At 41.3% G+C, this 20,695-nt stretch overlaps 2 protein-coding genes across 9 annotated transcripts in view; one reads left to right on the top strand and one right to left on the bottom strand.

The window, feature by feature from the left end:
• Nucleotides 1-19,922, bottom strand: part of WRN (WRN RecQ like helicase) — a 129,899-nt gene extending 109,977 nt beyond the window's left edge. For 3 of the 7 annotated variants that reach the window (XM_036298493.1, XM_036298497.1, XM_036298501.1), the window contains exons 1-2: nucleotides 5,173-5,414; nucleotides 3,528-3,564 (exon numbers count right to left, since the gene is read on the bottom strand). In XM_036298493.1, coding sequence (XP_036154386.1) covers nucleotides 3,528-3,530 — 3 coding nt within the window. In that variant the 5' untranslated portion in view covers nucleotides 3,531-3,564; nucleotides 5,173-5,414. Of the gene's footprint in view, nucleotides 1-3,527; nucleotides 3,565-5,172; nucleotides 5,415-19,744 lie in introns of those variants that run through there. The other 4 variants (XM_036298499.1, XM_036298500.1, XM_036298494.1 and 1 more) reach the window with 3 other exon arrangements.
• Nucleotides 19,923-20,404: 482 nt separating this feature from the next.
• Nucleotides 20,405-20,695, top strand: part of PURG (purine rich element binding protein G) — a 31,058-nt gene continuing 30,767 nt past the window's right edge. For both annotated transcript variants that reach the window (XM_036300501.1, XM_036300500.1), the window contains exon 1: nucleotides 20,405-20,583. The gene's annotated coding sequence lies outside the window, so the exon portion shown is untranslated. The remainder of the gene's footprint in view (nucleotides 20,584-20,695) is intronic.

The following is a 20,695-nucleotide window of genomic DNA, read 5'->3' as shown; positions in this document are numbered from 1 at the left end:
ATTTACCCGATGTGCTATTCCATACATAACCCTATACTGCATACTTTATGAATCAATAAAAAATTTACAATTTTTAATTATAAACCTGTGTTTTCTACCAAAATTACTTCTTGCGTGAATTTTGGGACACCCTATACCTTGGTTGCGGGTTCAATCCTCAGTCTGGGCACATAAGGGAGGCAGCCTATCAATGTTTCTCTCTAGCATCAATGCTTCTTCCTCCCTCCCCCACCCCCTCCCTTTACTTTCTCTCTCTCCCTCCCTTCCTCACTCTCTAAAATCAAGAAAAAACATATCCACCCTGATCGGTTTGGCTCAGTGGATAGAGCATTGGGCCTGGGGACTGAAGGGTCCCGGGTTTGATTCCAGTCAAGGGCATGTACCTTGGTTGCAGGCGCATCCCCAGTAGGGGGTGTGCAGGAGGCAACTAATCGATGTTTCTCTCTGATCGATGTTTCTGACTCTCTGTCCATCTCCCTTCCTCTCTCTAAAAAATCAATAAAATACATTTTTTTAAAAAGAAAAGAAAAAAAAAACATATCCTCAGGTGAGGATTAAAACAAAAGTCCATTGTTTTTCTGATGCTTTTTTCAGTTGTGAGTAATCTCTTTTTTCCATCTGGGAGCTGGAAAGACTCTCAAGAATTTCTATGTTTTAAAGTTCTTAAGTCTATTCTCCTTGGGATCAGTGAGTCCTTGGAAAGAACTCCTTGCCAAATCTTTTCATAAGATCAGAAAAGCTCCCCTTGCTATGGATTGAACCGTATCTCTCCCCCCAAAAAAGGTATGCTGGAGTTCTAAACCTCAGTATCTCAGAATGTGATTTAATCTGAAGATAGAGCCTTTATAGAGGTAATCAAATTTAAATGAAGTCATTGGAGTGGTTTCTAATTCAAAATGAGTGGTGTCATTATAAAAAGAGAAAATCTGGACACAGAGATGGACATGCATAGAGGAAAGATGATGTGAAAAAATACATGGAGGAGACAGTCAACTACAAGTCATGGAAAGAAGGCCTGAAACAGATCCTTCCCTCACAGTCCTCAGAAAGAACCAACTCGGGAGAGAAACCAAAATGGCGGCATAGGTTAACGCCGGAGATTGCTGCCTCGAACGACCACTTCAAAAAACAACTAAAAGACGGAACGGACATCATCCAGAACCACAGGAAGGCTGGCTGAGTGGAAATTCTACAACTAGGAGGAAAGAGAATATCATACCCAGACTCAGAGGAGGCGCAGTGCTGAAGTGAAATACTAAGGTGCGGAGTGCACGCGGAGCGGGCTGGAGGCGGAGGGCGCGGTTGTTGTTTTCAATCGGGAGGGAGTTTCAGACTCTGAGCTCCAGATCCGGGCAAGTCTCTAGGGACCCAGACTCAAACGGGAGAAGCGGGACTGTCTGGCTTCGGTTGGAACTCGAAGGCAGCTTTCTCTCCGAGGTTTGCAGCGGTTGCTGGGACTCTGTGAGGCAGAGCCCCTAGGGACGGAACTGAGAGCAGCCATAACTGCTCGCTCTGGCCCGCCCTGTAGATCCCCGGGGACCCGCCCCGCCCAAGTCCTGCACAGAGCCATTTGCCGGATAGCCTCAGGCAAACACTAGATTAGCACCGCCCTAGAGATCCAGCACAGAAGCTCTCCCACCGCAGACACAGCGGACTCTCATAGCCAGTTAGCCTAGAGGTCAAATCACCCCCGGTATTGCCCACAACAATCAAGGCTTAACTACAACAAGACTGCGCACAAAGACCACTAGGGGGTGCACCAAGAAAGCATAAAAAATGTGGAGACAAAGAAACAGGACAAAACTGTCAATGGAGGATATTGAGTTCAGAACCACACTTTTAAGGTCTCTTAAGAACTGTCTAGAAGCCGCCGATAAATGTAGTGACATCCTCAAGAAATCTAATGAGACCCTCGATGTTATGATAAAGAACCAACTAGAAATTAAGCATACATGGACTGAAATAACGAATACTATACAGACTCCCAACAGCAGACCAGAGGAGCGCAAGAATCAAGGCAAAGATTTGAAATGCGAAGAAGCAAAAAACACCCAACCAGAAAAGCAAAATGAAAAAAGAATCCGAAAATACAAAGATAGTGTAAGGAGCCTCTGGGACAGCTTCAAGCGTACCAACATCAGAATTATAGGGGTGCCAGAAGATGAGAGAGAGCAAGATATTGAAAACCTATTTGAAGAAATAATGACAGAAAACTTCCCCCACCTGGTGAAAGAAATAGACTTACAGGTCCAGGAAGCGCAGAGAACCCCAAACAAAAGGAATCCAAAGAGGACCACACCAAGACACATCATAATTAAAATGCCAAGAGCAAAAGACAAAGAGAGAATCTTAAAAGCAGCAAGAGAAAGAAACTCAGTTACCTACAAGGGAATACCCATACGACTGTCAGCGGATTTCTCAACAGAAACTTTGCAGGCCAGAAGGGAATAGCAAGAAATATTCAAAGTGATGAATGCCAAGAACCTACAACCAAGATTACTTTATCCAGTAAAGCTATCATTCAGAACTGAAGGTCAGATAAAGAGCTTCACAGATAAGGAAAAGCTAAAGGAGTTCATCACCACCAAACCAGTATTATATGAAATGCTGAAAGGTATCCTTTAAGAAGAGGAAGAAGAAGAAAAAGGTAAAGATACAAATTATGAACAACAAACATGCATCTATCAACAAGTGAATCTAAGAATCAAGTGAATAAATAATCTGGTGATCATAATAGAATCAGGGACATAGAAAGGGAATGGACTGACTATTCTTGGGGGGGAAAGGGGTGTGGGAGATTCGGGAAGAGACTGGACAAAAATCGTGCACCTATGGATGAGGACAGTGGGTGGGGAGTGAGGGCGGAGGGTGGGACGGAAACTGGGAGGAGGGGAGTTATGGGGGGAAAAAAGAGGAACAAATGTAATAATCTGAACAATAAAGATTCAATTAAAAAAAAAAAAAAAAGAAAGAAAGAACCAACTCTACTAACTACTCCAAAACTGTGAGACAATTTCTAAGTCACCCAGTTTGTGGTAATCATGGAAGCTGTAGTAAACTACCCCCATTACTAAGTTAATCAACTGCCATATCTATTCTTTGATTTCCTTCTACAGCTTTTACTCACATGCTAGTGAATTTTTCCCTGCATAAATTTCTTCTCCTAGTCCCTATTTTTTCCTTCCTGACTACCACCTCTTTAATTTTGTTCTGTATTTTAAGATACTTCTTGCACTTAATTTGCAAGATGTTAATTTCACTCTCAACAGTGACACTCCTCTTTCAGTTTGGCAACAGAATTTTTATAATGTTAAGATCTTGACTGTTCTAGAAAGTTTCTTTGTCCTCTAGTTGAGCCTCCCTAAATGTGCTTATTATTTCTTTCTTTTGCAAAAACTATAATCTAAATAGTTCAAAGAACTGTTTGAATAGGAGTTTCCTTTTCTGTGCATTCTATTGTTGTTTCCACTGATACTGGATTCCTTAGGTGGACTATTATTTTACTGGGCCTGTATAACTCTACTTACCATCAGCGGTCTTCAGCCCTTAGCATCCCTCAGGAAGCTGCAAACAAGGGACCAAGAGACTGTTAAGTTTTCTACTGAACCATCAGGAGGCTATTTCTCTATTCACAGGTCTCCAAAGTTGCAATCTCGAGGGCTAGCCTGCCAGCACATTGAGCCCCTCAGTACAACTCCTCTAGAAGTCCTCTGACAGGAACGATCAAGTAAGCTTCCTAGGAACCATCAGTTGCTCAGTTCACTCAACTAACATCTATTTATAGTTTTTATCTGTAGTTTTTGGCCATATCTGTTCTACAACATTTATTCTACTGAGTATTTCATTTAGGAATTATGCCTTAATTCCTTTCCTATTCTCCAATTTTCCTTTCCCACCATTTTCAGTTCTTGTATAAACATAAGTTCTATTGAATCCATTGATAAAACTTATAGGGACTTAATTAAATTCTTGTTTATAAATTATTTTTTATCAAGGGTCAATTATTCACCTTAGTGAGCTTGATATCTGTTGATTTTCTTCAAATGCATGACTCTCGATTGCCTACTTAATTTATAAATGAAGGCCTACACCAGGAATTTACATTTTCAAGTTCAGGGCACATCCAGAAAATGAATATATTTTTATGGCACACTGGAAAGGGCAACTAGGAATGTGATATAAAATTTTGTAAAACTCTTATTATATCTTCGTAATAAAATTAAAATTTTCAAACTCTTTAAATAAAAAACTTGAGATTAAACACAACTTTTATATATTAGATTTTATGCTTATAAAGGCTACACATAACTCCTGATTAAGACTTTTTAACATTATTTTAATATTCTATCTAGCAACCATTGCAAAGAAGCTTTATTAGCACAAGCAGTAGCAAAAGGAAAAAGAGGAGGCAGCTTTGCTCCAATACGCTGGAAACTCCTTTTTCATGATTAATCAGACTTCCAACAACTCAATCTCTTTAAATTGTACTTCAAGAGTGCTAAAATCTTTCAATTTAATAGCTTCTCCCTTTCTTCTGAGAAGTATGCTAATTCCTTCTGATGATGTAAGTAGGTTTTGAATACAAATGAATTTTTTTATAACAAGTATTTCAATATACTGCTAAAGCTCTGTCTCAGGCACACACTGACTTCACTTTCATTAATTCTTCTTTAGGATTCAAATAACACCCATTAAACATCACTTCTAAAACTATTTTAACTTTGCTCTCTCAAAGCTGAAATATTACTCTGAGCCCATAAACTTTGTCAGTAGACGTTAATTTATATCCACATGATCATTGCACTTTTAAATTAATTCAAGTGCTCAAAATGTCAGTTAAGGATATCATTTTTTGAAGCCAATAACTATACTTCAACAATCTGCAAAGTAAGAATCATTCACACAGAGTAATTTAAATTTTTCTTTTTAGTTTATAAATCTTCCTTTGGACTGTCGACACTTTTTAGCAATGAAATAGCTAATCACATTTATTCACCTAATGCTGAAAGAAGGCACTGTAGCAGCTTGGATTTCATTAGGCTCATCAATTTTATGACATCATTGAATGTGGAATTCAGAATTATAGGAAATTTTAATATTACAAGAGCTTCTCTGTGAATAAGATATCAGGTGTATGTTTTTTACACTGAACTTAATGTAAAGACTTTATACCTTTCTGTTACTACCAATTCCCAACTTCCACCATTCCATTATATCTTGTATGTTTCAAAATACTCATTGTTTTCACTTCGAATATTTCATCCTCAGTTGATTTTGGAACTTCTCTACCAAGTAAATAATGTTGTTCCAGGTGTTTTTCTTCAAGAATTCTATACAGCCTTCTAATTAAGGGGCACTGCCAATATTTATGGATTCACATCTGCGACGAACACCTTTTGAATTAAATATTGTTCTGGATTAGTATTGTCTTTATGAGATAGGCCAGTAAGCCTGGACAAGTGGAACAGGGAAACTGAGGCAGACAGCTGAACAAACTAGCAGAGCAATTTATAGCAGATACAGAAGGTCATCTCCCTGTAATATCTAGGCCTCAGTTGTATTTCAGCCCCAGACCCAGAAAAGCAGCAAAATGAGGTGGGGGCCATGAGGACCAGCTGCAACGACTCAGACCCCCTGCCCTGACACTGACCGATCAGTGGAAATCAGGGCCCTGGGGAACCACACCTAAAGAACTGTTTAATATTCGGCTAATACCCTCCCCTGAGACCTCCCCTGAGATTTCCACCTGAGAGAAAGAGATAAAACCTCAAGACAAAGGACCCAGGCAAAGCTCGTGCTCACCCTCTGGGGAGCACCCCCAATCTCACCATTCCCTTTCCCCTCTTTTTCCCTCACTTTTTCCCCCATAGGCTTGCATCTCCTAAACCACAGGTCCTCAAACTTTTTAAACAGGGGGCCAGTTCACTGTCCCTCAGACATTCCACACATGCGCACTGTGGGCCTTAAAAGCAGCAAGAGAAAGAAAGTCAGTTACCTACAAGGGAGTACCCATACGACTGTCAGCTGATTTCTCAACAGAAACTTTGCAGGCCAGAAGGGAATGGCAAGAAATATTCAAAGTGATGAATAGCAAGAACCTACAACCAAGATTACTTTATCCAGCAAAGCTATCATTCAGAATAGAAGGTCAGATAAAGAGCTTCACGGATAAGAAAAAGCTAAAGGAGTTCATCACCACCAAACCAGCATTATATGAAATGCTGAAAGGTATTCTTTAAGAAGAGGAAGAAGAAAAAGGAACTCTTACCATTTACCACAGCATGGATGGAACAGGAGAGCATTATGCTAAGTGAAATAAGCCAGTCAGAGAAGGATAAACACCACATGATCTCACTCATTTGTGGAATATAATGAACAACATAAACTGATGAACAAGGACTGATCCAGAGACAGAGAGGCATTGATTGGACTGTCAGGCCTTGGAGGAAGGTAGGGGAGGGTGGGGGTAAGGGGGAAAGATCAACCAAAGGACTTATATGCAAGCATATAGGCCTAACCAATGGATACGGACAACGGGGGGGTGAGGGCATGAGCGGAGGAGGGGGGGGGTTGGGGGGGAGGGGAGGGGGTAACGTGGGGATAAGGACACATTGGAATATCTTAATCAATAAAAAATATATTTTAAAAAAAAAAAGAATGAGTGGATCTTCAGAATGGACCATAGCTCCTTCAATGCCACCACCATCCACTTCTGAGCCTACTGTGTCATCTCATACTGGCCTGGAGCATTACTGCACTCTACGGCTCTGAGAATCATGCTAGGAGTACCCACCCAGCAAAGTATTTATTTCCCAAGCTGCAGAATCGTGATTAAAAACCATGAACCCAGAGTAGGGCACTGGCCCAGTTCTTCCAGTCCCTCTACTATCAGTATCACCATAAGCATTATTTAATAGTCAAAATTTTTAATGACTGGTTTGATGGTCTAGTACAAAAATTAGTATATCTAACCAGAACCTAGGCTAAATGCAAGCTAAACCATCTTCCTACTAAAGGCAGGCCAAGGAAGTATTTTCATGTAATACAAAGATTTCTCTCAAAATACTTCTCTAGTTTTTATACCATTTTACCCATAGTTTCATTTTTAAGAATCTTACAAAAATAACCAGCATTTCCCAGAAAGATTTCTAACAAGGATAGTCATCCATGTTATATATAATATTTAAAATATACATCATAAAATATTTAAATATAAAGTATACATTAAATATATAAAATATATATTTAAAATGTAATATATATTTATAATAAAAGGTTGACAACAAAGGAATATGATTAAATAAGGTATCCCGTAAAATAGAATGCTATGCAGTTATTAAAAACATGTTCTTATAATTTATCAAGTGAAAAAAAGCAAGTTAGACTAATTAAAAAAATAAATGTATTTGTATATGTACACATATTACATAATGTGTAATTATATTAAAAAATATATCATATATTTGTAAAGGTCTGGAGAAATATACACTAAAATATTAATGGTTATACAACTACAGATGGTTTTTAATTTTCTTTATACTTTTCTACATATTCCAAATTTTCTATAAGAAAATGTGTTACTTAGTAGTGGGGTTGGGGTATGCCAGTAAAAGAGGGAAAGATTTTTCTTCAATGAACAATCAAGGCTACATTTTTTTTATGCTATAGAATAAGAGTCAGCAACTTTTCCTCTAAAGGGCCAAACAGTAAATATTCTAGGCTTCATAGACAAATTGTCTCTGTCACTACTACTCAACTCTGTCATTGTAGCACAAAAGCCATGAATGGCACCTGAATAAGCACAGCTATGTTCCAATAAAACTTTATTTATAGATAGTGAAACATGGATTTATATAAATTCTTTCATTTTTTTTTCAGCCACTTAAAAATATAAAAACCATTTAGCTCATAATCAGTACAAAATCAAGCATCCAGTCAAATGTGGCCCACTGGCCAGTTTGCCAACTGCTGCTAAAGAACAAGACAAAATGCTCTAAGACTGGAAAATGTCCAATGCTGCTGCTATTAACAACCCACTATAGGTAGTTTTTAATAACCATAATACATTCATAAGATATCTAATAAAGATACAACTTCTTAATAAAGCCTTTTTAAAGAATAGTTGCAAAATGGACCTATGATAGCTAAATTAGTGGGCTTGTTATAGGCTTAGTAATATTAGTCAATTAAATATTAAGAGTTTATCTGCCAAAATTATAGCATATTTTGAAAGAAATTCATCTTAAGTGATTTTATTTGACAGCAATTAAATAGTAAAACAAACTGTCTACTGAAGGCACTTCTAGTTCATGTCAATAGAAATCACAACAGTAAAATTTAAGTTAGAACAATATTAGGAAAATTAAGACCTATCACATTCCAAATTAACTAAGAAGTGGTAGCTTTCTAATAATCTAGCTTTTAAAACATACTTTAGACCAGTGGTTCTCAACCTTCCTAATGCCACGACCCTTTAATACAGTTCCTCATGTTGTGGTGACCCCCAATTTCATTGTTACAAATTGAACATAATTAAAGCATAGTGATTAATCACAAAAACAATATGTAATTATATATGTGTTTTCCGATGGTCTTAGGCGACCCCTGTGAAAGAATCGCTCGACCCCCAAAGGGATCGCGACCCACAGGTTGAGAACCGCTGCTCTAGACTTCATTCTAGAAGACTAGAAATTCATCTCAAGAGCACAACACTTTTCCACTTAGAATGATGTTATCTTCTAAAGAGTGGGCAGACTTAACACCAGTCTCAAGAGAAAATTGGGTTGCAGTGGATTAGTCCAGAGATGTCATTTTTCCTAAAACCTCGAAGGTAAGGAAATTAATACCTATTGTTACACAGTAACTGACTTGCCTAATTTCTTGAGGGCTAAACTGAATAAAGTATCCCAACCTTTTTGAAATGCATCCCAAAAAAGAAAATCACACTGGTAAATTCAATGGCACATACAAATAACGATTTCAAGTCCAGGACAAAATTATCAGTAAGTAGTTCAATGCCACAATTTTATACTCCCCAGGGATTCAACTAAGGGAAGACAGACACATGCCCAGAGAAGTTGGGGTGACATAGGGAATGTACTTCCCTGTCAATCATACCTGGTGACAGAGATGGTTTTGCCAGAATGGGTGTGGCCCCAAGCAGGGGAACAGGAGAACATTTGGGAATATATAATCCCCTAAACAAAGGAGTTTACTCTCTTGGGACTCTTGTTCCTTTGGGCCCGCACTCTTGGTTCTCTTGTATTGGCCTCTATAGCCCACGGCCATTCGGGCCCCACACACAGTGGACTAATGGACTGCAGCAGGAAAATACAAGCTAGGCTAGCCTGATGTGAACTGGACCCGGCTCCATGGAAAGGAAACTGGACGCTGGCTCTGATTTTAGCTCCACTGAAGCCCTGGCTACACTTCTTCTATGACTGGACTAAGGAAAATGGGACTTTGGAAACTCAGCAGTGTAAAACTTTCTACTATATCTCACCCTCCCATGGGGGCCTCTGGAAATGCTTATTCAGGGATATTCCAAAAACCCTCCTGGAGCAATCGGGGGAGACAAGGCCTCTCCTCTCCTGTAACATATGCATACACATAACCTATACTTTATTATAGAAGACTAGAGGCCCGGTGCATGAAATTCGTGCACCGGGGGATGGGGGGGAGAGGTGTGTCCTTCAGCCCAGCCTACACCCTCTCCAATCTGGGACACCTCAGGGGATGTCCGACTACCCCACTGGGATTGGGCCTAAACGGGCAGTCGGACATCCCTCTCACAATCCAGGACTGCTGGCTCCCAACCACTCACCTGCCTGCCTGCCTGAATGCCCCTAACCACTTCTGCCTGCCAGTCTGATCACCCCTAACCACTCCCCTGCCAGCCTGATCGATGCCTAACTGCCCTCCCCTGCTGGCCTGGTTGCCCCCAACTGCCCTCCCCTGCCGGCCTGGTCGCTCCCAACTGCCCTGCTCTGCCGGCCCAGTCACCCCTAACTGTCCTCCCCTGTAGGCCTGATTGCCCACAACTTCCCTCCCCTGCAGGCCATCTTGTGGCAGCCATCTTTGACCACATGGGGTGGCCATCTTTGTGTGTTGGAGTGATGGTCAATTTGCATATTACTCTTTTATTAAACAGGATGTGATTTTTTAAATCCTTGCTGGAAGTTATTCTTTCCATTGATCATTAAATAGAGTGGAGGGAGAAGTGGGAGAGAGAGAGAAACATCAATGAGAGAGAGACACATTAACTGGTTGCCTCTCACAGGCTCCCCAAACGGGGCTTGGGATCGAACCCACAACGGAGGCTTGTGCCCTTGACTGGGAATTGAGCCTGTGATCCTTTGTTCCCAGGCCGACCGCTGTAACCAAAGAGCCAAACGGGCCAGGGCTAGTAATTTTTAAGGTATTAACTGTATTGTTTTTGACAATTCTTTTCTACTTTCAATGCACTAACAGGAATAGGAGGTGATAAGAGAAAAACAGAGAGGAATCAAAGAATCCATGACAAAGCTTTAATTAAATTCCCTAAAGAGGCCTTCAAGACTTTCATTAACCTATTGATAGATTTCTGCTAATCTTAATTTCCATTCAAATAACCTAAGCAAGCAAACTTTAAAAAGCTAAATTAAACTACCTATTAGTATTTGGTTTGGCTACAGTAAGTCACTGCAATTTTAAAAAGTTAACAGGATGATTTTTTTTTGAGACCTAGCTCTTTATAAGTACCCACCAAATTCTCATTACTGTCAAATATTACATAATATATAATTTGTATTATTAATAAGTATAAATAAAAATTTGTGTTAATGAAGTCAACTGAAATAAAGTGTAAATGGAGCCAACCAAATAAATACAATGAAATGCCATTAAAATGCTAGCAACAAGGAAAAAAGAGAAAACCTCTCTCTATGCTGTGTCATTGTGAAAAGCCGCACTGCCCATAAACCAGAACGGGACTTGACCTGAACTGAATCCATGGCACAGTGAAGTGCTTTATAACTGAATTTCACTGTCCAACTGAATAATTCATTATTTTTAATGAATTTCCTCTGTTCTGTAAGTAGCTATAGCCAGTCAGCAAAATCAACCATTATAAACTGGGAAACTGCAAAGAAAGTTTTCAAGTAAGTCCATTTAAAACCTGCTTAGTCTGCCTATTTTCCCTTTTATATTTATTACTGTTAGTTCCTATGGCTTGAGATGAAATTTTATAGGACTCATTATCAAGTGGAATTGATGGCTGCCTACACAACATCCATTCCATCCTACACCCTTTTTTACAGTACCATAAATTTAACTCAGATAATGACCAGTTACCCACAAAGCCAATGTGGGTAAGAAAAGCTGCCCCCACTCCAAGCTCTCCTGGTAAACCCACTGGTTCTAAAGGTAACCCCATTCCCCTTGCCACAATGGTGACTGAGAAATTCAGGCCTAAACTGGCATTCCCCTAGATTTAGTTTGAGAAAAAAATATATGATTTAATTCAAGCCAATGACCCAACAGGGAGTGTTGGAGGGAGGGGGTGTGTCTGAGAATGGCACTGTCTTGCTCTTGTAAGAAAGCTACCAAAAGAGATGCCCTCTATTTAAGAGGGGAAGCCACTGTGATGAAAGTTAGCCTGAGGACAAAGCCAGCACACAGAAGGCAAAGATGAGAAATGAATCTTAGTCAATGGACTAAACCAGTCTTCAAGTCAGTTCTACCTCAGCCTTTAAGTTACATTTTAATAACAAATTTCCTTATCTTTTAAGCCTGTTTGAATCAAGTTCTGTGCTTGAATTGTAACTAATATACAAACATAAATGAAAATAAAATTATGTGGTCAATCCTTTTCTTCCTTTAATCCCTTATCCTATATAATAAAAGGGTAATGTGCAAATTGGCCGAATGGCAGAACGACCAGTTTTTATGACACACACTGACCAACAGGGGGCAGACGCTCAATGCAGGAGTTGCCCCCTGGTGGTCAGTGAGCTCCCCCAGGGGGAGCGCTGCTCAGCCACAAGTCAGGATGATGGCTGGTGAGTGCAGTGGCAGTGGCAGGAGGCCAGGCTAAGGGGATCCCCCTCCCCTGTGCACAAATGTCATGCACGGGGCCTCTAGTTTTAAATAAATTATAATGATAAACAAAATAGCCACATAAAGTTATAATGATAAAATTTTCAAAATCTCATAGTTTAAAAACCTTTTTAAATAAGAATAAAAATCAAAATAACATTAAATAACAATTAAACATAAAATTATAACAACTAAAGGGGAGTGAGTGATATTTAACTTTCAGTTGCAAAGCTCTTCATTGGGTTGAAATTCAGCATTGCCAGGTAGAAGGAAAAATGTATAAATTTCACAGTAAGACCAAGTGAAGTGTGGGAGGACAAGTGAAAGATAAAAACGGAGATTGGGTGAAAAAGAAGTTGGAAAATTAATACACAATTCTAAAAGTAACCATAAATTTAGCCAATATAGTTCTTCCATAAGAACTTCTAATACAATCTCTTCAGACAGGGCAAGTTTATGTAAAATTAATAAAAGAAAAAGAACAGCAATTTTATGACACCTCCAAGAAGGCAAAAGTTATCTTCTAGTCCAGTGGTCAGCAAACTCATTAGTCAACAGAGCCAAATATCAACAGTACAACGATTGAAATTTCTTTTGAGAGCTAAATTTTTTAAACTTAAACTGTATAGGTAGGTACACTGTTATTAACTTAATTAAGGTACTCCTAATCTGGTCTTTGCTAAAAACGTCCTCAATCTGATTGAGGTACGTTCGCTGAGGTCGACCCCTTCCAACTCTCCCATCCACACTCGTCTTGTATACTTGTTTCATCTATCTCCTTTTGTTCATCCTCTCTATATGTCCAAACCATCTCAACATACCTTTCTCAATCCTCGACACTACATCTTCTTTCACTCCACAACGTTCCCTAAAATTAACTTAATAAACTTTACTTAAAGTTTTAAGTCAACTTCGCACTGTATGTGCGCACCCGCACGTGGTATTTTGTGGAAGAGCCACACTCAAGGGGCCACTTTGCCGACCACTGTTCTAGTCCAATTATCTTTCTGCTATACTTCAGTGCCTTCAGTTTATGAATGAACAGCAAAAGCACATCAGGTGCCAATTAATGGATGATGTCTCATGCTTATAATATCCAAATTTCCAGGAGAAACAACAAAGCTTTGATATTTTTTCCAATGGCTTCTAATTCTCCTGCCATAGACCAAGAAGTTCCCATATTTCTATCTTCTTAGCCTCAGAAAGACCTAAAGAGAGGGTGAATCCCTGCCCTCCTCTGAAGAGCTAGCCTATCAGACTAATGATGGAAGAGATCAGAAAAATGCAGTGACAAAAACACAGGAGTCAGAAAGAAACACAGGCTTGAAGTAGGCACAAACGAAGGTCACTGGTTTCACTTATTTGGGGAAGAATGTGAAATTATTCCAATTTCTTATTTCTTATGAAGAAGTTATTCAAAAACCATCCTCTTTCTTAATCCTCTATATTATGCATTTTATCAAAAAAAGAAAGACAATCACCTTTAAAAGAGGGTGACTGTTATTGCTAACCAGTTTTTACAAGAGGTAAGCTTAACTTTTACCAAAAAGCTAAAGTCTCCTAAAATAAATAATCTTTCCCCAGGAACTCTTTGAGGGGAGGTAATTTATCTATTTGATTAAAATCAGCAAATATTCCTGAGATGACCAGATTCAAGATGAGCATATCCAAATTAAGTACTTCTTTATCTGAGCCAGAATCAATTAGAAAATATAACGAACATATCTAAACTCAGTAACAGCAAAAAATGATAACCTACTAAGAAACAAACCTAAGGTAAAATATATAAGAATCATCTTAAAAATGAGAAAAGTTTACTAAGACATCAAAAAATAGCTAGATAAGATATACTCAGTTCCTGGACACTTAGTCTCAAAATTGTAAAAATATTAATTAAGTTAATACACTGAAGAAGCAATACCAAGAAAAAATGTCAGCAGGATTTTCATGAAACCACACAAGTTTATATTTCAGTTCACTGGAAAGAGAAAATGTTCAGAACTGTAAACATTTTTTGAAAAATAAAACCAATAAGGGAAACTTACTCTACCAAATATAAAACAGCACAAAAACAACAGTAATCAAAATAGTGTGTAACTGGAGATATAGTGTTTAACTCGAGATATAAATCAATGGAATAAAATATAACATGTCCAGAAATAGATCCATGTAAATATAGAAATTTGACACATGATAAAGGAAGCATTTCTAATCCTTAAGAAAGAACAAAGTATTCAATAAACGAGTCCAACAAAACTGTCTACAGTTCCAATAAACCATGATCAGCAAAAATTAAATAGATTCATCATCTACAATTTTTGCCAGAGAACAGAAACTGGCTCACCATTTTCAAAGACCTTTGGTAGAGGTAATCAAAATTTTAAATATGCATATCCTTCAAGCCAGTAGCTATATCTATCCTACAGAAGTACATGTACATATGCACAAAGATGTAAACAAAGGATATACATCAAGCATGTCAAACTCACGGCTTGCCAGCCGCAAGTTTGATATGCTTGATATACGTTATGTCAGCTGTAATATAAAAATTCTAAAAGCAATTAGTACAGTAAACTAATAGTTAAATAAACAATGACACATCAATAATATGGCATAATAAATAGTAAAAGAATAAAATACAACTATATGTATCAAGATGATAAATTCTGTACATATGTGCTAAGTGAAACAGGAAAACGAAGTGTGAGTAATGCCATTTAAATTTTAAAAAATGAAATTCTGTGTCTATGTAAATGCAAAGAACAATCCAGGAGGATTCATATCAGTTAATAGGGGCCCTTACAGGGGAAAAAATAGAATTGAGGTCAGGTATATGAAGGGAGAGTTTTAATAGTCTATAGTTTCTTGTTTGTTTTTCCTCAATAAGCAAGATATCTCTTCTCTCTCTCTCTCTCTCTCTCTCTCTCTCTCTCTCTCTCTCTCTCTCCCTTCCTTCCTCCCTCCCTCCCTCTCTCCCTCTCTCCCTCCCTTCTTCCCTCCTTCTTGTTTACCGTACCTCTTTCTTTCACCCTGAGAGTAATCTGAACGGCCTCTGTAAATCATGAAGGTAAAAGTGACTTACAGTTTTCCAATTTGGGATCCTAGAATAAACAGAGTCTATCTGTTTTAGTAAAATCAAGAATGAGAGGGGCAAAAAGAGGCTGACTACCTTAATAGTACTAGGAAAATAGTAACAAACTCATTTAGCAGTCCTCACCTCGGGCCCTCAAAGCCTAAGGGCAAAGCATTTTGAATAGTATGACCTCAACACCAGTACCAGGAACCAAACCCAACTGTTTTAAAGCCAATAGGGAAATCCCATTCCCATTGCCACAGGGCTGTTGCAGGGATAAGCACTACAATCCAAGTCTCAGTTTTCTCCTCTCCTTTTCCTATCCTTAATTACTAATACCAGATCCAAGGTGGTCCAACTGCAGCAAAGCTCAGGATTCTCCTTCCAAGGGAAAGAATGCGTTTGCTCCTGCTAGATATAAAGAAAGAAATACAAAAGATGGATGCTGGTGCGCAGCCATCTTACAACCACACAAGAAATCACCCCTGAAGAAAAAGACCTTCATTGCTAAAGCCAGTATAATCTGGTTTTTCCATTAACTGCAACTGAAAGCATCCCTGTTGACGGAATGGGATAAGTAACACCTAATGCCAAATCTTGATCTGATTTTTTGAAACCTGTATAGAATTCCATTTTCTTTATCTGTATTGATAGTATACCCCTATTAATATTGATATCCCTATTGAATGTTAACTATTTCCTATAGATGACAGGTTGCTTGCAAATTTTATCACAAATAATTTTCAATGAACACCCTTGTGCGTACCTTCAGACATTCATATTATTATTTATATAGGACAGATTCCTAGATGTGAAATTACTAGGTAAGAGTGTACTCCTTCTCTGCCTGCCTTTTCACTGAAAGGACAGAACAGGACTGATAGCTGTGTCCTTAACCCCTCTTCCAAGAAAAAGCCGAAGAATGTATCAGTTACTCAGCCTGCCCTTATCTCGGCCAATGGGAAAGTGGGGGAAACTAGCCCAAGGCCAAGAATATGCTAGCCACCCCCCTGTCTTTGTGTAACCAGACCCTAGCTGCACCCTGCCCTTGCGTCACTAGCCCCCGGCCCTCACTCAACCAACCAGAATCGGCCAAATCAGTGGTCAGAGTGTGCCCCCACCCCCACCCCCACCCCCCACCCCAAGCCCTATAAATTCTTTGTTCTCTTGGGACTCTGGGCTCTCTCTCTCTCGAATCCAGTAATGGAGGCAGAGGGGGACCAAGCTGGCTTGAATAAAGACTCTATGCTTTTGCATCGGATTTGGTGCTCCCTAGTGATGTCCTTTGGGGGATCTTGAAATCTGGGCATAACATTCACCAATAAATTTTTCACAACCCTGAGAGATAAGGCAAGCCACAGAAGAAGTCTACACAGGAAACCAAGGAAGCTGCATTATAATAAGCATTTGGTGAAGAATTTCAAACTGACAACTAAGAAGACTTATGTCACCTGCCACTGTTACGAAAACACTTTGGTCAAAGAATAAAAGTCCATGAAGGACTTATGAGTTGACTATGAGTTACTATGTAACCATATATAACTCAATACCTAACTTTCCAATATTAGATAGAGATCAAGTTGATGGTTCTTGACTTGGGTGTTAACGGACCTTTACCATCATCACCATCACCATCAATATTGTAGACATTTATATCTATATCCTATAATTTTTTACTCCTTTTACTTACCCAGAGGGTCACAACCTTTGATGCACAATATTTGAGAGTGTCCCTGTTTTCTGACTAGCTCTCCTCCAATAATCTTACCTACACCTTGCTCCACTCATCTGTTCACATGAGGATATCATGTCACTACCAGTGACCGAATCCTTCCATAATCTCAGTTCCAAGGATTTCACTCTCCAATCATCACCCTCTCCTATTTTTCAAGTTCATTCCCTCTAGAAATTCAACTCAAACAATCTTTTGCTCCAACTGGGACTATACTCCAAAGATCCTAGTACCTTTCCACTCTGCTCACCCTGAATAGTCTTTATTTCCTCCTTGACCAATTTTGGTTTTTTCCCCAATTACAGTTGACATTCAATATTATTTTATTAGTTTCAGGTGTTAGACATACCTTGACCTTTTTCACCCAGCCCCACTTTCTCCTCTCTTCTGGCAACCATCAGTCTGTTTCTGATTTGTTTGTTCGTTTATTTTGTTCTTTAAATTCCACAGGTAAGTGAAATCACCGGGTATTTGTCTTTCTCTGTTTGACCTCACTTAGCATAATACCTTCTAGGTCCACCCATATTTTCACAAATGGTAAAATTTCATTCTTTTTATGGCCAAGTAATAGTCCATCACAAATATGTGCTACATCTTCTTTATCCAGTCATCTTCCCCTTGACCACTTTAAATTTAAAAGTTGTAACCACTTCCTTGCACATTCCCTTCACTTCAAAATCCATCTCTGCCTTCATCGTTCTCTCTTGGCAAAACTCTAACCCTGATTAAAAACAAGTTCTCTGCCAACTCTGTGCCTGTAGCTATGCAGCTGAATGTAGATGAGAAACACAACCATGGTGACTGGTCTCACCTTAAATTTATGACCACCAACCTCAAGTGGGCCCTTAGTCTTCCTAGCAATTCTACAACTTTTCACTAATTTACATCCTCCCCTTCCATTTCATACCTTCTCCTCTCTGCTTAAACCTATCACATCTCTTTCCCCATTCTCATTCTCAGCTTACGAGGTTGCTTCACATTTCCCTGAAGCCATCAAAAAGGAACTTACACAATTCCTACCCTGGAAAAAACAAAACAGAAACAGACTCACAGATACAGAGAACATTTAACAGTTGCCAGATGGAAGGGGGTTTGAGGGTGTTGACAGGCCTTCAGAAGACATTGGCCTAGTAGAAAGTCCCGAACAATAAAGTGGCCCCAGCCTCATTTCCTGGAACAGCCAGCAGTCAGTCATCCTATCAGGCACAACAGGAGGCAGCGACTCCCAAGGGCGAGACAGCAGGCCAAGGATAAGGCCCACAGCCCCAACAACCAGCACTACTGGGTCTGAAGGACAATTGCCATCTAATCAGACAAGATCCCCCAGGCTCCGATCCTTGTGGTTTTGGCGCATAAAATTCAACCCCAAGGCCAGTGGAGGCTGAGTCCTAACGGTCCAGGTGGTGGCTCCATCCCCCCATTCCCTCTAATAAACTTCCCTCCTGTTTGCTTGCTGCGTCTGCCTAATTCCTTGAGCAACTCCAATCCGACAGGCATAAGTGGAAAAGGTGAAGGTGAGACCTTTGTAATTAGGAAAGGAGCAAAGGGGCCAGACATTACAGGCATGTTCCCTCAAAACAACGGGAGAAGGGGACTGGACAAAAGGAAGACAGACACATGCCCAGTAAAGTTGGGACAACTAGGGAAGGTACTTACTGTCAGTCATACCTGGGAACAGAGGTCATTGGCCAGAATAGGCATGGCCACTGCAAGAAGTGGACATTTGAGATCTATAATCTCCTGAACAAAGACGTTGGCTCTCTTGGCTCCTCTTGGCACACCTGGCTCATGGCTCACACTTGGCTTCCTAGCATTCCCTCTGTGGCCCACTGCCATGTGGACTCCCCCTCCACACACACACACACACACACACACACACACACACACACGATGGACAAATGGAATGCAACTAGCCTGATGCTGTACTGGACCTGTCTCCAACATGGAAAGGAAACTCCAGACACTGGCTTTGCTTCTAGCTTTACTGAAGCCCCAGCTACACTCCTTCTATGGCTGTGCTAAGGGAAGTGGGACTTTCGAAACACAGGGATTTAAAAATCACTTGTAAAAAAAAAAATAATAATAATAAAATAAAAATCACTTGTTCTCCTGTGCAAGTCTCAGAAAATTCTTTTTCTCGGGATAGCAAGAAGTCCAGCAGCACCCAGTGGGGAAGAGGACCTCCCACTTCCTTCGATATCAAAGGGATTAAAAAGAACAAATTGGTTGGTTGTTACAGAATAGTCATGATGAGGATGTGAAACAGAATAGGGAATATTGTAATAATATTCCAATAATATTGTAATAACTATGTATGGTGTCAGATGAGCACTAGATTTATCATGAAGATCAATTAGTAAGTTATATAATCACTGGGGTGCACACCCGGAACTAATATAATATTGTATGTAATATTGTATGTCAAATGTAATTGAAGAAAAATATTTTAAAAAAACATTAAAGACTAAGTGATTTCAACTTAAAAAATCCAACATAATTTTGCTCAATTACACATAGCAAGTTATTTCTCTTGCCTCTGTTGTGTAAATGTAGAGTGGCTCAATTCCTACAGCGGTCAAGACAGAATGGAAAAGACACAATCCTTTAGGCAACCAGATGCGCAAGGCGGTGGCTGGAGGGGCCGGGAGGCACCCTGTCTGACTGCCTGCAGCTCTGAGAGGGCCTGCAGGCGGTCGGGCCGTTTCCGGGGTGCTCGGAGGAGGACGGAGATTCCGCTTCAGAGGACTCTCCCGCATCCCTGACGGAGGCCTGCTCTGCGGGCTGAGCACCGCCAGCGTCGGAGCAGGCCAGTCATCCCCCAGGTTCTGGAGCTGGCGGAAGCAGGGGTGGGGAGCACACGTTACCCGGAGAAGAACCAGTTCAACGGGCCTTCTTCAGCTGGAGGATGTGTGGAGCGCCACCACGGCACGGCCTGGAACCCATGGCATCCAGGCTAGGCACCAATTCAACACTTTATTCCCGCGCTTCAGCCCGCACGCCGGAGCGCCAAGGCGCACACGCCACAGAGCACCAGGAGACCAGCCTTCCCAACTCCTTCCTCCGGAGCCCGCCCCGCCCCCGTGCGCCACGCCGCGCCGCGCCGCGGGGTTGCAGCCCTCCCATCACAGCGCCGCTGGCTAAGCGGTGCGCATGCGCGGAGGCTCGCGCTGCCGCGGAGCGCTCCGGGAATTGTAGTCTCTGTGCGGGAGCCGCGGGCCTCGAGAATCCTGCATCCTGGCGGAACCTGGACAAGTCGGAACACTCTAGACACCCTGGCCCTTCTTCCCATCTTCACACCTGTCCCGTCACCTCGCACTCACTCGCTGGGCTTCGGTCAGGGCGCGCCCCACGGGAGAGCGCGAGATCGCCTCTTCCCATCAGCGGGCTGTGCTGGAGGAGGCGGGGTCCACTGCCCGCCCCCCGCCGCCACCCTCCCCGCCTCCCACCCCCTCCCCGGTCCGTGTCGGGCCGGTGCCCGAAGAGAGGCGGCGGCCCCCGCAGCGGCCGCAGGAGGGGTGGCGGTGGGCGCCGCAGGCGATGCCCCTGCCCCGCTGCTCCGGCGGGGGGCGGTGCGATCGGCGGCGGCGGCGGCGGGGCAGCAGGCGGGGGGCGGCGGCTGCGGCGGCTGCTGCAGAGGGGCCGAGAGCTGGCGGCGGCGGCGGTCGTGAAGGGCATCGGCGACGGCGGTGATGGCAGTGCTGATGTGAGTGTCTGCTCGGCTGGGGACCCCGGGGCTGCCGAGCCCGAGCCCAGCGCCCGGCGGCGAGCGGGAGCGGGAGGCCAGGGGCGGCGGAGGGATGCTGCGCGCGCGGTGC

This window comes from Myotis myotis, unplaced genomic scaffold, assembly GCF_014108235.1.
Source record: "Myotis myotis isolate mMyoMyo1 unplaced genomic scaffold, mMyoMyo1.p scaffold_m19_p_3, whole genome shotgun sequence".
NCBI lineage: Eukaryota > Metazoa > Chordata > Mammalia > Chiroptera > Vespertilionidae > Myotis > Myotis myotis.
This window is presented reverse-complemented; position numbering and strand designations above follow the sequence as displayed.